The sequence below is a fragment of the Acomys russatus genome, chromosome 24 (genome assembly GCF_903995435.1).
Source record: "Acomys russatus chromosome 24, mAcoRus1.1, whole genome shotgun sequence".
In the NCBI taxonomy this organism is placed as follows: Eukaryota; Metazoa; Chordata; class Mammalia; order Rodentia; family Muridae; genus Acomys; species Acomys russatus.
The window spans coordinates 27,706,862-27,720,217 of NC_067160.1; the positions used below are offsets into that span (position 1 = coordinate 27,706,862).

The 13,356-nt window shown below is 42.5% G+C and overlaps 1 protein-coding gene across 1 annotated transcript in view; it reads left to right on the forward strand.

The window, feature by feature from the left end:
* Acvr1 (activin A receptor type 1) overlaps positions 1–12,357 on the forward strand; it is a 55,992-nt gene extending 43,635 nt beyond the window's left edge. The window contains exons 8-9 of the mRNA XM_051166109.1: positions 11,120–11,250; positions 11,986–12,357. Coding sequence (XP_051022066.1) covers positions 11,120–11,250; positions 11,986–12,120 — 266 coding nt within the window. The 3' untranslated portion in view covers positions 12,121–12,357. The remainder of the gene's footprint in view (positions 1–11,119; positions 11,251–11,985) is intronic.
* The last annotated feature ends 999 nt before the right edge of the window (positions 12,358–13,356 follow it).

Here is a 13,356-nt window from a genome sequence, read left to right on the forward strand (position 1 = left end):
GAAGTCTTGCCTGGTTATAGGAAGTGAGCGTTTTAGGTTCCATGTCCCCTGTTGCTAGTATTAGCTGGGGTCACGCTCATAGATTCCTGGATATTTCCCTTGCCCTAGGTTTTCTGGCTTGTCACAGAGCTGTCCCCTGCCCCCCACCAATTTCAGTTCTTTTCCCCAGTTCTCTCCCCATCAGTCTTCCCCATACTTGATCCCTCATGTTCCCTCTCTCACCCAGTTCCCCCCATCCATCTACCTCCAGTGTATTTTATTTCCTCTTCTGAGTAAGAGTCAAGCATACTGCCTTAGGCCATCCTTGTTACTTACCTTCTTTGGGTCTGAGGATTACAACATGGTTATCTTGTACTTTATGGCTAATATCCACTTATAAGTGAGTATATACCATGCATGTCTTCTGAGTCTGGGTTACCTCACTCAGGATGATATTATTTTCTAGTTCCATTCATTTGCCTGCAAATCTCATGATTTCCTTGTTTCTAATAGCTTTGTTGAGTCTTTGTGTGGTTTAGGTATCAGCGTGATTATGGCCTCATAGAATGAGTTTGGCAGTGTTCCTTCTGTTTCTATTTTGTGGAATAATTTAAGGAATATTGGTATTAGCTCTTCTATGAAAGTCGGGTAGAATTCTCAAAAAATCATCTGTTTTATTTAGATTTCCCAATTTTTGTGGAGTACAGGTTTAATGTAAAAAGCTAATGGTTCTTTGGATTTCCTCAATATCCATTGTTATGTCCTCCTTTTCATTTCTAATTTTGTTAATTTGGGTATTCTCTCTTTTAGTTAGTTTGGCTAAGGGTTTGTCTATCTTGTTGATTTTCTCAAAGAACCAGCTCTTCATTTTATTGATTCTTTGAATTGTTCTCTTTGTATCTAATTTATTGATTTCAGCCCTGAATTTAATTATTTCCTGCTATCCACTCTCCTCCTACTCCTCCTTGACTTTTTTTTAAAAGAGCTTTCAGATGTGATGTTAAGTTGCAAGCATAAGATCTTTCCATTGTCTTATGAAGGCACTTGGAGCTACAAATGTTACTCTTAGCACTGCTTTCATTATATCCCATAAGTTTGAGTATGTTGTGCCTTCATTTTTGTTGAATTCTAGAAAGTCTTTAATTTCTTTTTTTATTTCTTCCTTGACTCAATGGTCATTGAATAAGAGTTGCTCAGTTTCTATGAGTTTATAGGCTTTCTGTTGTTTCTGTTGTTCTTGAAGCCTAGCTTTAGTCCATGGTGGTCTGATAAGATTCCTTCAATTTTCTTGTATCTGTTGAGGCTTGCTTTGTGACCAAGTATATTGTCAATTTTGGAGAAGATTCCATAGGGTGCTGAGAAGAAGGAATATTCTTTTGTGTTTGGGTGAAATGTTCCATAATTATATATTAGGTCCATTTGATTCATAACATCTGTTAGTTTCATTATTTCTCTGTTTAGTTATTGTCTTGATGATCTGTCCCTTGGTGAGAGTGGGGTGTTTGAAGCCTCCCACTATTAATGTGTGGGGTTTGATGTGTGGTTTAAGCTTTAGTAATGTTTCTTTTAAGAATGTGGGTCCCCTTGCATTTGGGGCATGTATGTTTAGAGTTGAGATGTCATCTTGGTGGGTTTTTCCTTTGATGAGTATAAAGTGTCCTTACTCATCTCTTTTGATTAACTTTGGTTGAAAGTCTATTTTATTAGATATTAGAATGACTACTCCAGCTTGTTTCTTGTTTGCTTGGAAAACTTTTTTCTAGCCATTTACTCTCAGGCAAAGTGTATCTTTGTCCCTGAGGTGTGTTTCTTTGTTCCTTGTATGCAGCAGTGGATCCTATTTCCCCATCTGTTCTGTTAGCCTGTGTGTTTTTATTGGGGAATTGAGTTCATTGATGCTGAGAGATCCTAATAACTATGATTTTTAATTCCTGTTATTTTGATGTTGGCGCGTGTGTGTGTCCCTTCTTTTTGTTTTGCTGGTGTGAGGTTATTTATTCCCTGTGTTTTCTTGGGTGTAGTCCCTCCTTGGGTTAGAGTTTTTCTTAGTATATTCTGTGGGTTGGATTCGTGGATAGTTACTGTTTAAATTTGGTTTTGTCATGGAGTATCTTTTTTTCTCCATCTATGGTGATTGAAAGTTTTGCTAGGTTTAGTAGTTTGGTCTGACATCTGTGGTCCCATTGGGTCTGTAAGATATCTGCCCAGGCCCTTCTGATTTTTAGAATCTCTGTTGAGAAGTAAGGTTTAATTCTGATAGGTCTGCCTTTATATGTTACTTGGCCGTTTACCCTTTCAGGTTTTAATGTTCTTTCTTTGTTCTATATATTTAGTGTTTTGATTATTATGTGGCAGAAGGATTTTCTTTTCTGATCCAATCTATTTGGTATTCTATAAGTTTCTTATATGTTTAAGTTTACAGGTTGGAAACATTTTCTTCTATAATTTTGTTGAAAATATTTTCTGGGCCTTGGAGCTGGAAATCTCCCTCTTCTATTCTTATTCTTAGGTTAGGTTGTTTTTTTTGTTTTGTTTTGTTTTGTTTTGTTTTAATAATGCCCCAAATTTTCTGTATGATTTGTGTTAGAAACTTTTTAGATGTAATATTTTCTTTGACTGATGTATTGCTTTCTTCTACCGTATCTTCTATGCCTGAGATTCTCTCTTCCATCTCTTGTATTCTATTGGTGATGCTTGTTTCTATAGATCCTGCTTTCTTCCCTAAGTTTTCTATCTCCAGGATGCCCTCAGTCTGTGTTTTCTTAATTGCTTCTATTTCCATTTTAAGATCTGGAACCATTTTATTTATTTCCTTCACCTATTTGATTCTATTGTCTTGTGTTTCTTTAGGGGATTTATCCATTTCATCTTTAAAGGCCTCTGTTGTCTTTATAACATTGTATTTAAGGTCATCTTCTTGTGCTTCTGCTGTTTTAGGATATCCCGGGCTTGCTGTAGTGGGGTAGCTGGGCTCTGGTTATGCCATATTGCCTTGGCGCTTACCAATTGTGTTCTTAAGCTGGCCTTAGCCATCTGGATGTACCTGGGGCCAGCAGGCCTCCTTGGGAATGCAGGCAGATCTTTGGCTTGGATGATGGAGCTCAGGGGACAGAACAAATCTCAGGGCTTCTGGTTGTGCCTCAGAGGGATGTGGTAAGCAGGGGATTTGGTGGGGAGGGGCCTGAAGCCAGCAGACCTCTTTGAGAAGGCAGACAAAGCAGTGGCTGGGAAAGTGGAGCTCAGGGGACCTGCTGAATCTCTCTTAACAAGAGTATTTAGAGGATTGGTGCCTGGATAATCAGTGTGATGAGGAACTAACCCCAACAAAGAAGACGCTGGTGTCCATAGCCCAGCATAGTAGCTGGTTCCCAGCATAGTAGCTGCAGCCTGGAGCCAAGCAGGATTCTAGGAAGGAACCTGTATTGTGGGCTTTGTATCACAGATGTGCCCCATGTCAGCGTCACAGGAATCAACTCAAATGGCTTGAAAGATCAGCTGTGATTAATAGTAGTCAGTTGAAGTTAGAGTCATCTGCTTAAAATTCAGCCAAACAAATGTTAGTTTGCTTGCTAAATCCTGTGATTAAGGTTATTCTTGGCGGGGAGGGGGAGGGGAACCAACCCACAACTGTGGATGGGAGAATGTTTTGGTTGTTTTTGTGATTTATTGGGCTCTTCTTTGCATCATAGTTTAGGCATCTAGCTATTTCCTAAGATGCCGTGGGTTGAGCTTCTGTTCTGTGTTGCGGTTTTTTCTTTTCTTTTTAAAGGGGAGATAAGGGTATTTTGTCTCTCATTTTAAAGTCTTACTTTCTGACAGTGACTAACTTGATCTTGTTCTCTTTCTCTCGCCCCTCACATCCCATGACTATTCTCACACACACACACACACACACACACACACACACACACACACACACACACGCACATGTGTGCGCACACACACATACACGCACCAAAAACAAAACAACAAAAACCTCCACAAATTAGTTTGTCTAAACTCAGACTTGAAACTAATCAATGCTTCTCGAAAATGATGTAGTTTTCACTACTACTAGCCCCACACAGGAAAAGTGAGAAGAAAGAAAAATAGGAGAAATGTTGTCCCCTTACCCTCACTGCTGTTGTTTTACATGATCACATGATATTTTATTAATGTAGCCATTCCTAGATTGTTAGATGTCCTGTGTCTCCCATTTGAGGCTCATAGTAGACATTTTTGTGCATGTAACTTTTCACTTGGGGGAATTTAATTACTCCTCTTAAAAGAAGTAGACTTAATAGGTCAGAATATGGATGTTTTTATGGCTTGGCACGCAGTGCCAAATCACTTTCCATAAGGGTTGTCCTAATTTACAGTATTTCCCTCACCCCAGGGTGCGATGTACCTATTTCACTTTCTCTCCACCTTTAGGAACTGTCATTAAAATAATATATATTTTTGAAATTATTGTGTATAAAATGTACCTCATCTACATATATGAACACCTCGTAATAAAGTTATTATAATTATGCGTCCTTTGAGTCTTTTAGTCTGTTATAAAAATTGATGACCAGATAGTTCTGTTGGAGCAGTGTGATCCTCAAGTGAACCGTGAGCATAAAAATATGTCATGTTTTGTACTTTTATTGGAATTTTACACTTATTTCCTACTAGTGATAAACCTCATGCTGTTTTTGTACAGGAAATGAGACTTCAGTCCATTTCACGGTCAAGAATTTCTCAGCAGGATCCTTTTGGAATTTACTGGTGCTGTTACTTTGACACCAACTTTGGAATTGTTAGGAAAGAACAGGGGTTTTCCCACCTTTTCTGTGTGACTTTCTCTATGAACTAAAAGTTTGCTTGGAGAAGTAGTAAAAGCTGGGGTACGAATCAGAACCGACACCAGCTCTTGCTGAGACCCTGCTGGGATTCAGGCCCAGAGTTGTGAGTCAGGGGTTCTAAGCTGGAGAATGTGATGTCCAGGTTTTGAAGGCGTACATTCCACTAGAGGGGTCCCGAGGAGGCAGATGAGACTACGCCAGCAAGCATCCGTGGTTAGGAGAGCAAAGCTGTGTGTCTCTGTGGTGTTCCGTGCCTTCATAGCTTCCTGTTGTGTGTTTCTGTTTTCCAATACCCAGAACCAGGGTCCTCAGGCATGGGTACGCAGAAGCCGATGTGTTTGGATCCCCCCAAAGCTCTGTATCTCTGGTTCCAGGCCTGCTAGGGCAGGAAAATACCAAAAATATCCGAGGATCTCGTACGATGACACTGTTATTTAGATTTGTTTCACCATTGAAAAAATATTGATTTTATTATCAATTTGAAAAGGTCAGGTGGTTAAATGAGATCATGTCAATAAAGCAACTATTATTTGCCTCCTGTGTAAGGAATACATTGGCTGCACTTCCACTCACCTCCTTTTTTTTCCCTTTCCATTGGAAATACGAGGTTTCTAGGAGCTTCCAGATCTTTGACCCTTCCTACCTCTCACTGTGTACCCCTTCACCCCTTCTCTGTGTTACTTTTGTTTCCCCATTTCCCTGCCCATAGGAGGCTCTAGAGAAACACTCTTATTTCCCTGACTTTAATTATTTCATGACAAAAAATCCATGTTCTGTCGTGCCAAAAAACAATTGTATCGTAGGGGGAAAAAAATCTTAGCTGGCCAAGCTGCATCTCTCATGGGGTGGGAACTAGGAAACACTTGTTAGAGTAAACGTATGTTTGGCACGTGTAGTTTGGGAAGCCTCTTCTAATGAATCCTTGCATTTGCCAGGGAGCCGCATGTGCTTCTGTTCCTAGGCACAATGGCTTGTGTATGGGAGCCATGACAACACTGGTTGTCCAGCAGGCTTCATGGTGTGACTTCCCTACTTTAGTGAGTACTAAGGTCTGAACAGATGAATTGGCATAGGGAAAATGTTCATACTCCTTAAAGTCACTTGTAAGTTTTTATTCAGTTGTTGATTTAGCCCTTAGGGAAGTGACTGGCTACAGGAATGTGGAGACAAAGTTGGAGGAAGGATTATTTCTGTTTCCCGGATCTCCTGGAATTTCATGTCTCTAATTTGGAGGTACCGAACAGGGGACCATCAGTTGGCTTCATGCTGAAATTAGATGGAGTCATCAGAACTTGATGAGAGACCATTTATTTGGTGTCCCTCTGGCTCTTGAACTTTGTAACAGTCCCCGCCTCTAGTACATGGCCCTTCTCCCCAGGAGCCCCCCCCCCCCCCCAGTTCCAGGATGATCCAGCTCTGTGTAGCATCTGTCTCTCTCAATTTGGGGGTGGGGGATGCAACTGGGGAGCAGCCATGAAGCTACCCTAGAATCCCTTCTCCCCACTGCCTTCCGGCAACATAAGATAATCTTTTAGCTACGCCCACCCCCATAGTTCTCCATTACAAGCTGCTGTCTTTCGCTTCTTGCCTCTACGATACTAGGTTTGGGCTTTGATGCATAAGCTTCGACATGGCCAGGAGTTGCAGCAGAGGTGATGATGGGGTCATGACACAGCAGTTTTAGCCTTCCCTTACCTATCCTGGCACATAGCTGTGCTTCCCTTGCCTGCTTTCAGAGCTATGGGCTGTGGATTCCTGATCCTCTGTCTCCAGGACTCAGATCCACAACTGAGAGATCCCCAGAGCTTTGGAATCCACTTCTTCCGTGCTCATTTGGCAGTGAGGAAGGACTGAGAGCCAGGGCTTTCTGGGTGACATCCTTCTGCATGACCAGCCTTATCCATGTATGCCTTGGTCATCTTGTGTATGTGCCATGGTATTAAATTATTTTGACATTGTGCTATGAGGCGTGCTAGATAAAGTAATTGCATATCCAAATGCAACTTCTACTAGTGTCAGGTAAATTTTTTTCTTCATATTTGTTCCTGGATCCTCTCCACTCCTCTCCTCTCCTCTCCTTCCTCTCCCCTCACTCCTCCTACCCTTCTATCCTCTCCCCTCCCCTCCCCTCCCCTCCCCTCCCCTCCCCTCCCTTTTCTTCCCTTTCCCTCCACTGTCCTCTCTCTTCCTCTTCTCCACTCCCCTCTTCCTTCTTCTTCCCTCCTCTTTCCTATTCTTACTTCTCTACTTCCCTCCCTCCTCCCCTCCCTTCCCCCTCCCTCCTCCCCTCCCTCTTCCCCTCCCTCCTTTTTCTTTCTTCTCATTTTGGTAGCCCTGACAGACCTGGAACTGGCTATGTGGACCAGATGAACTGTGCAGCCTAACCTCTGTGGGGGTGTGCTCTGAGGCCTCTACGACAGAATCTCCCGGGAGCTCTTGTTTCTACACACAGCAGTACTTAGTACTTTCTAGATTTTGTGTGTGTTGTGGGCGTTGTTGATGATTTGCACACGAGTTTTGTGATGGGGCTTTTAAAGATTTGGAAAACTATGGCACGCTAGCCAAGGGCCTTGCCCAGAACCATGCAGCATATTACAGTTAAGGATGCTGGGAAAGAGAGATTTGTCCCGAAGAACAGAAACTTCCCATTAGACATATGCACTCCAGGGGAAGGGTGACAACACACAGACACCGATTATATAAATTAATTGCACATGCCCAAAGCCGTGGGGAAAGGAGTTATGAATAATTGCTCTTCTTTCTTTCCTGTGTCCCTCTGCGTCATCAGCAGCCTCAACGGGAAGGCCAGGAATGACGTCATCTCCTTGACCACCATCTAATGTCACCTCTTCTGTGAATTCCTCTTATCATTTGTTCCTTGTACTACTCATTTGGCGCTGGAAGTATTTTGTATAGTTGATCTTATTGTTTGCTTATTTGTTTGCTTATTTGTTTTGAGACTAGGTATCTCTGTTTGGCTCTGGCTAGCTATGTAAACCCAACTGGCCTGCCTCTGCCTCTACACTGCTGGGATTAAAGATGTATAATTTTAGTTGTTTTCCTCCATACTTGGTATCCTCTCTGCTGGCTCATATTTTGCTGATGACCATCCAGTGCCGCCTCGTTCTGTGGGACTCACATATCACCTTTTTGTTTGACCAGAGTGTCACTTTCAGGTAGACGTTGAGGAACAGCTATAAGTCAACTGCTCTGTATGTAGCACCATCAGCCATTGCACACCCTGAATGCACAGCCCACCCTCCACCCTGGCTTTTCCCCCTGCTTCCTACTGCGGATACCAGTTTCACTCACAGGGGACTCCTCTTATCTTTCCAGCATGGGAGACTCTTCGTAATTCTTCTCCTTGCTCCATAAACTCCTTTGACTTGGAAAATACCCTTTCCCTAATAGTTTTTCTTTCCCTAGCCTCTGTGTGTCTCACAAATTACTCATCTTTGCCCCCTTGCCATGTCCTAAGCCATGAAACTTCTTTGCTTCCACACACCCAGTTTCTAGAAACTACTAAAGAGACCATATGGTGCCTCTTTCTCTGAGCTCTGTATTCTTGCTCATGTAATATTAGTTGATAATTCTCCGTTCATCTATCTTTCCCTTTATTTTGTTGTTCACCATCAACACTGCATGTTTTTCATCTTTGTAACCCCACTGCTAGGTTTAATCTCTATTACACAGGTTAGAGGATCAGATGACTAGTGAATCATTTTAGAAGCTAACACATAGACGCAAGAGAATTCCTCCCTTCCAGGAAAAAGTAAATAGTTGGCAGGGAAAGTGTTGATGGAGCTGGGGAGATGGGGCAGTGCTTACGGGAGGGTGTGACTTCACTCCCAGGAAACTGTGTAGAGAAGCTGGCCATGATGGCATATGATGGTAATCTCAATGCTGGGGAGCCAGAGACAGGAAGGTCTCTGGAGCCTTCCATTCAGCCAGCCTGGTCCACTGGTCAAGCTTCAGGCCAGTGAGAGACCCTGCCTCAAGCAAAACAGAACCAAAATGAAGATGGGAACCCAAACAATGTCACCTGGCACTGATGTCTTGCTCAATATAAATGTCCCCCTCCCCCAAACACCCACATATGCACGCAGTCAACAGCAGACAAACAAACAAGCAGCAGTTTGGAACTACTTTTACGCAAGGTTTATTATTATCAGAAGGAGATATCCTTGAGCCATCTTCTACTAGACGGTGATTTTCCTCAGTATTTAACAGGACATCTCACACTCATAATCAACACAAGGATCTTTGGGCCAATAGGAAAAACATGCCTTTCCTTCACCAAAGTGAGTTTCCTCCAAATGAATGTTGCAGTTTAACGCCAGTGTACTTTTTGAGTAACGAATATTTTTGAGGGGCCTAGCCAGAGTCAGGTGGAAACAGTGAGTTGGTGCCAATGGTTTAAGACAGAGTGCCGTGACTTAGTTTTTCACATACCATGAGTTAAATGATGTTTGTTTGAAAACTCGATTCCTTTTGTTAACACATGGTAACGTTTAATAAAGCCAGAATGTGAGAAACAGAAACACAGGAGGAGTAGGCTTTGTATAGCAATGTGCATTGTTGGGCCTTGGGCTCACTACATCTTGTGTTTTGAATATCCACCTAAGGTTGGTGTGTGTGTGTGTGTGTGTGTGTGTGTGTGTGTGTGTGTGTGTGTGTGTAAACATATACTGAAAAATCCATCTCTGTGATATTGCTCATATTCACATAGCCCATTTGGAGCTAACTGAACAACTGAACAAGTTACCTCCAAAATACCGGGATTATGCTACATTAAAAAAAATTAAGCCAAGCTATGAAGTGTGTCACCATGGGACCATGGAGAGATGGTGAATGGCACCTTGCTCTCTGCTTCTTGTGAAGGTTTGTGGCCCCACAAAAGATGGAAGCTCTTATTTTAGTTTGATGTGCTCTTGTGTTTGGGGTGGGGTGGTTTCTCCAAGTACAGAAGGGTGAAGGCATTGTTGTTTGAATGTGCCCACGGATCCTTACAAGAGAAATAGGTAAGATTCTGAGACAGCGTGGCTACCTCCTGTTTCATCCCCAGTGGCTTATGCCTATTAAGAGCAATTGGTGTTTGGCCAGAAAGGTTTTAGTCAGGGTCTACTTCTCAGCTACAGCTACACAATGTGACTATGTGGCTGTGTTATTTAGAATTAACAAAGTGTCAACTAGAGTTTTGAAGATACAACTTAGACTACTTTCCATCTTAAAAATAAACTCCTGAGTTTGTAGGGCTCCGAAACTCTGTAGTATGTGTAGAGCAGATGCTCCTCATGCCGGGGCTTCTGCGTAAGTGGTTTGTGCTTATGTGAAATTGGTGCGGATGGATTCTTGCTAATCTCTGTGACACATGAAAAGGGGATTGAGGCTTTTTTAGGGGGCCTGCAAGAATGGAAAAGCTTAATTATACCTTTTACTCACAGCCTCCTTCTGTCTCCTGCAACAGCCCTCTATGTGTCTCGGAATAGAAGTGAGTTACATGCGAGGAGGAGAAGAGCTGGCAGCTGAGTTAGTCACTGACCGCATTGTCGGTGCGGGAAACCAAGTAATAAATTTCTCGGGTTTCTTTTCTGTCAGAGGACAGGCCGCTTTCCTAATTACATATGGTGACGATGTTTTAAAAGAATTGTGGAATCCTTCTTCTTTCTTAAAAGACAGGAGCCACCATTGGTTCTGTGTCTGGTAGTTGAGGACATCCTGTGTGTAGAGTGGGTGACTGAGGGAAGGAGGGCCTCAGATTACATTGTTTGTGTGCCTCTAATAGAAGGGAGTATTTCAAAGCAATGATTTGGTTTTTCTGACAAAATAATTTCATAACAAAAAGGTGATTTGGGTGATGGTCTTGATTTGCTTATTTGCCTCTAGATGTTTACAGGAAGTCTAGAAAAAACATTTATTTATTTTATTTTATGTGTATGAGTATTTTGCCTACATGTGTGTTTCTCATGCCTATGGAGGTCAGATGAGGGGTGGGAGCCCCTGGAACTGAAGTTAGAGATGGTGTGTGTGCTTTACAGACACTTTTGGAGTGGTTTGTTAGGACCTGTGATTGCATGAGAGGTTATGTACGTGTCTTCTCACGTAGGGCATATTTCCTGCAGGGTGTGTATTTATCATCTTGTTCTCAACTTATTTTAGGACCTGCCTATAGCTTCCCGAGCTACCCCGACATAGGAGGAAAGTGACTGGTACTTTATCGTGTCGCATTATAACCCATGACAAACAGCAGGGGAACCCTGCAGTGATGCATACTCTCCTGATAGCCCAAGTAACTCTCGTCTTGTTGTACACAGGTATAGTAGAAGATTACAAGCCACCATTCTATGACGTTGTTCCCAATGACCCAAGTTTTGAAGATATGAGGAAAGTTGTCTGTGTGGATCAACAGAGGCCAAACATACCCAACAGATGGTTCTCAGACCCAGTAAGTACGCCAGGATTCCCAGCATTTGCCAGCTTGCTCTCAACTTCTTCCTGGCTCTTGGCATCTGCACGGTGTGCACTGTGATCCTTTTTTGCCTCCTTCACACTTTTACATAGTGTCCCAGAGCCTAAATGAATAGGTTTAGAAAGTAGCGTAATTCTTGATGAAGCGCAGTCTGGTAGATGTGGCCAGCGAGAGACAGGATTCACACGAGGTGCCCGTGCGTGACCAGTGTCAGGAGTGACATGACTCACTACCCTTGCCCTGTAGCTTCAATTGCAGGTCTAAACCAAGAGACTTAGAGAGATGGTGGTTGACTCTTGACCGTCGCTGCTCACCCGAGATTCTCCAAGCAGGCAGCTCAATGCTGAAGAGGCTGCATTGTTGCTCAAAACTATTAGGACATCTAAGATCCAAAAAAGTGATATGGTTTGCAAATTTCGCTAGTATTTCTGAGTTAGTAACATTACTTTTAGCAGCCAGGAAGCCCAAAGGGTCTAACTTGGCCTGTGACATTTGCCCAATAGAGTAAGCTATAATACTAAGTGTCCATAGGAAGTTCGTGGCTTCTCTATTGACGTGGCTAAGGCCTTGAGTGCTTGCTTAAAGAAGATGGCTGTAGCACGGCCATCTTCTGAAGACCTGCAAGGTTCTTTAAAACAATCGAGACAACATCTGCCCAGACCCCAGGACCACTAAAAGCTAGCTTGTTTGATGTTCCTTTTCTCTCCTCAGACATTAACTTCTCTGGCGAAGCTGATGAAAGAATGCTGGTATCAGAATCCATCTGCAAGGCTCACAGCTCTGCGTATCAAAAAGACTTTGACCAAAATCGATAATTCCCTAGACAAATTAAAAACTGACTGTTGACATTTTCACCGGTGTCAAGAAGGAAGAGTCGACACTGTCGGTGTCCAGCTGGGACCTAACGCTGGCCCGACCGGTTGTCAGAACGGAACCCATCCGTCTCCCCTCCCGAAGTGGCCGCTTTGACAAAAGCAGATGTCTGTCCCAGCCATGTTCCGGGGGAGACACCCAAACCACCCTAACCTCACTCAGAAACTGTGACCTGCGCACTCGGCAAACTGTTCACGCCGCAGAGACTAACGGGAGGGAACTGGAGGAACACAGAGAGATCCTGCGAGAGATCTGGGCATTAAGACAGTGGCTTTTTGCATATCTTTCACGGGTCTCCTAGACACTCCCCACGGGAAACTCAAGGAGGTGGTGAATTCTTAATCAGCAATATTGGCTGCACTACTCTTCTTCGTTGCACTGGGAATTCTGTGCATTCCTTACTTGCACTGTTACCCTTAATTTTAAAAGACCCAACTTGCCAAAACATTGGCTGCGTACTCCACTGGCCTGTCTTTGGATAATAGGAATTCAATTGGGCAAAACAAAAATGTTATGTCGGACTTTGCTGCATTTTACACACGTGCTCATGTTTACAATGATGCGGACATTAGGAATTGTTTAGACACAACTTTGCAAATTATTTATTACTGGTGCACTTAGTGGTTTTTACAAAACTGCCTCGTGCACATGTTAAAGCTTATTTTTATGTGGTCTTATGATTTTATTACCGAAATGTTTTTAACACCAGAGTCTGAAATGGACATTTTCTTTTATTATCAGTTAAATTCACATTTTAAGTACTTCACGTTTTTTTTTTTTTATGTGTGTAGACTGTAACTTTCTTTTCAGTTCGTATGCAGAACGTATTTAGTCATTACCCATGCGACACCACCCAATATATTACTGATTTAGAAACAAAGATTTCAGTAGAATTTTAGTCCCAAACGCTGTGGGGGGAAATGCATCTTCTTCGGAATTATCCATTACATGCATTTAAACTCTGCCAGAAAAAAAAAATAACTATTTTGTTTTAATCTACTTTTTGTATTTAGTAGTTATTTGTATAAATTAAATAAACTGTTTTCAAGTCAAATGGTGAATTCTTTTTTAATGTATAAAAAAGAGATCTATGCAGCCTAATGTGCATTCTTTTGGGGGTAGCAGAGACACAAAACCAATGTGAGAATTGAGTTTGCTTTTCAAGGGCAGTAATGGGCCCCGGGAGCTAAGGGACTGGCTCGCAGTTTA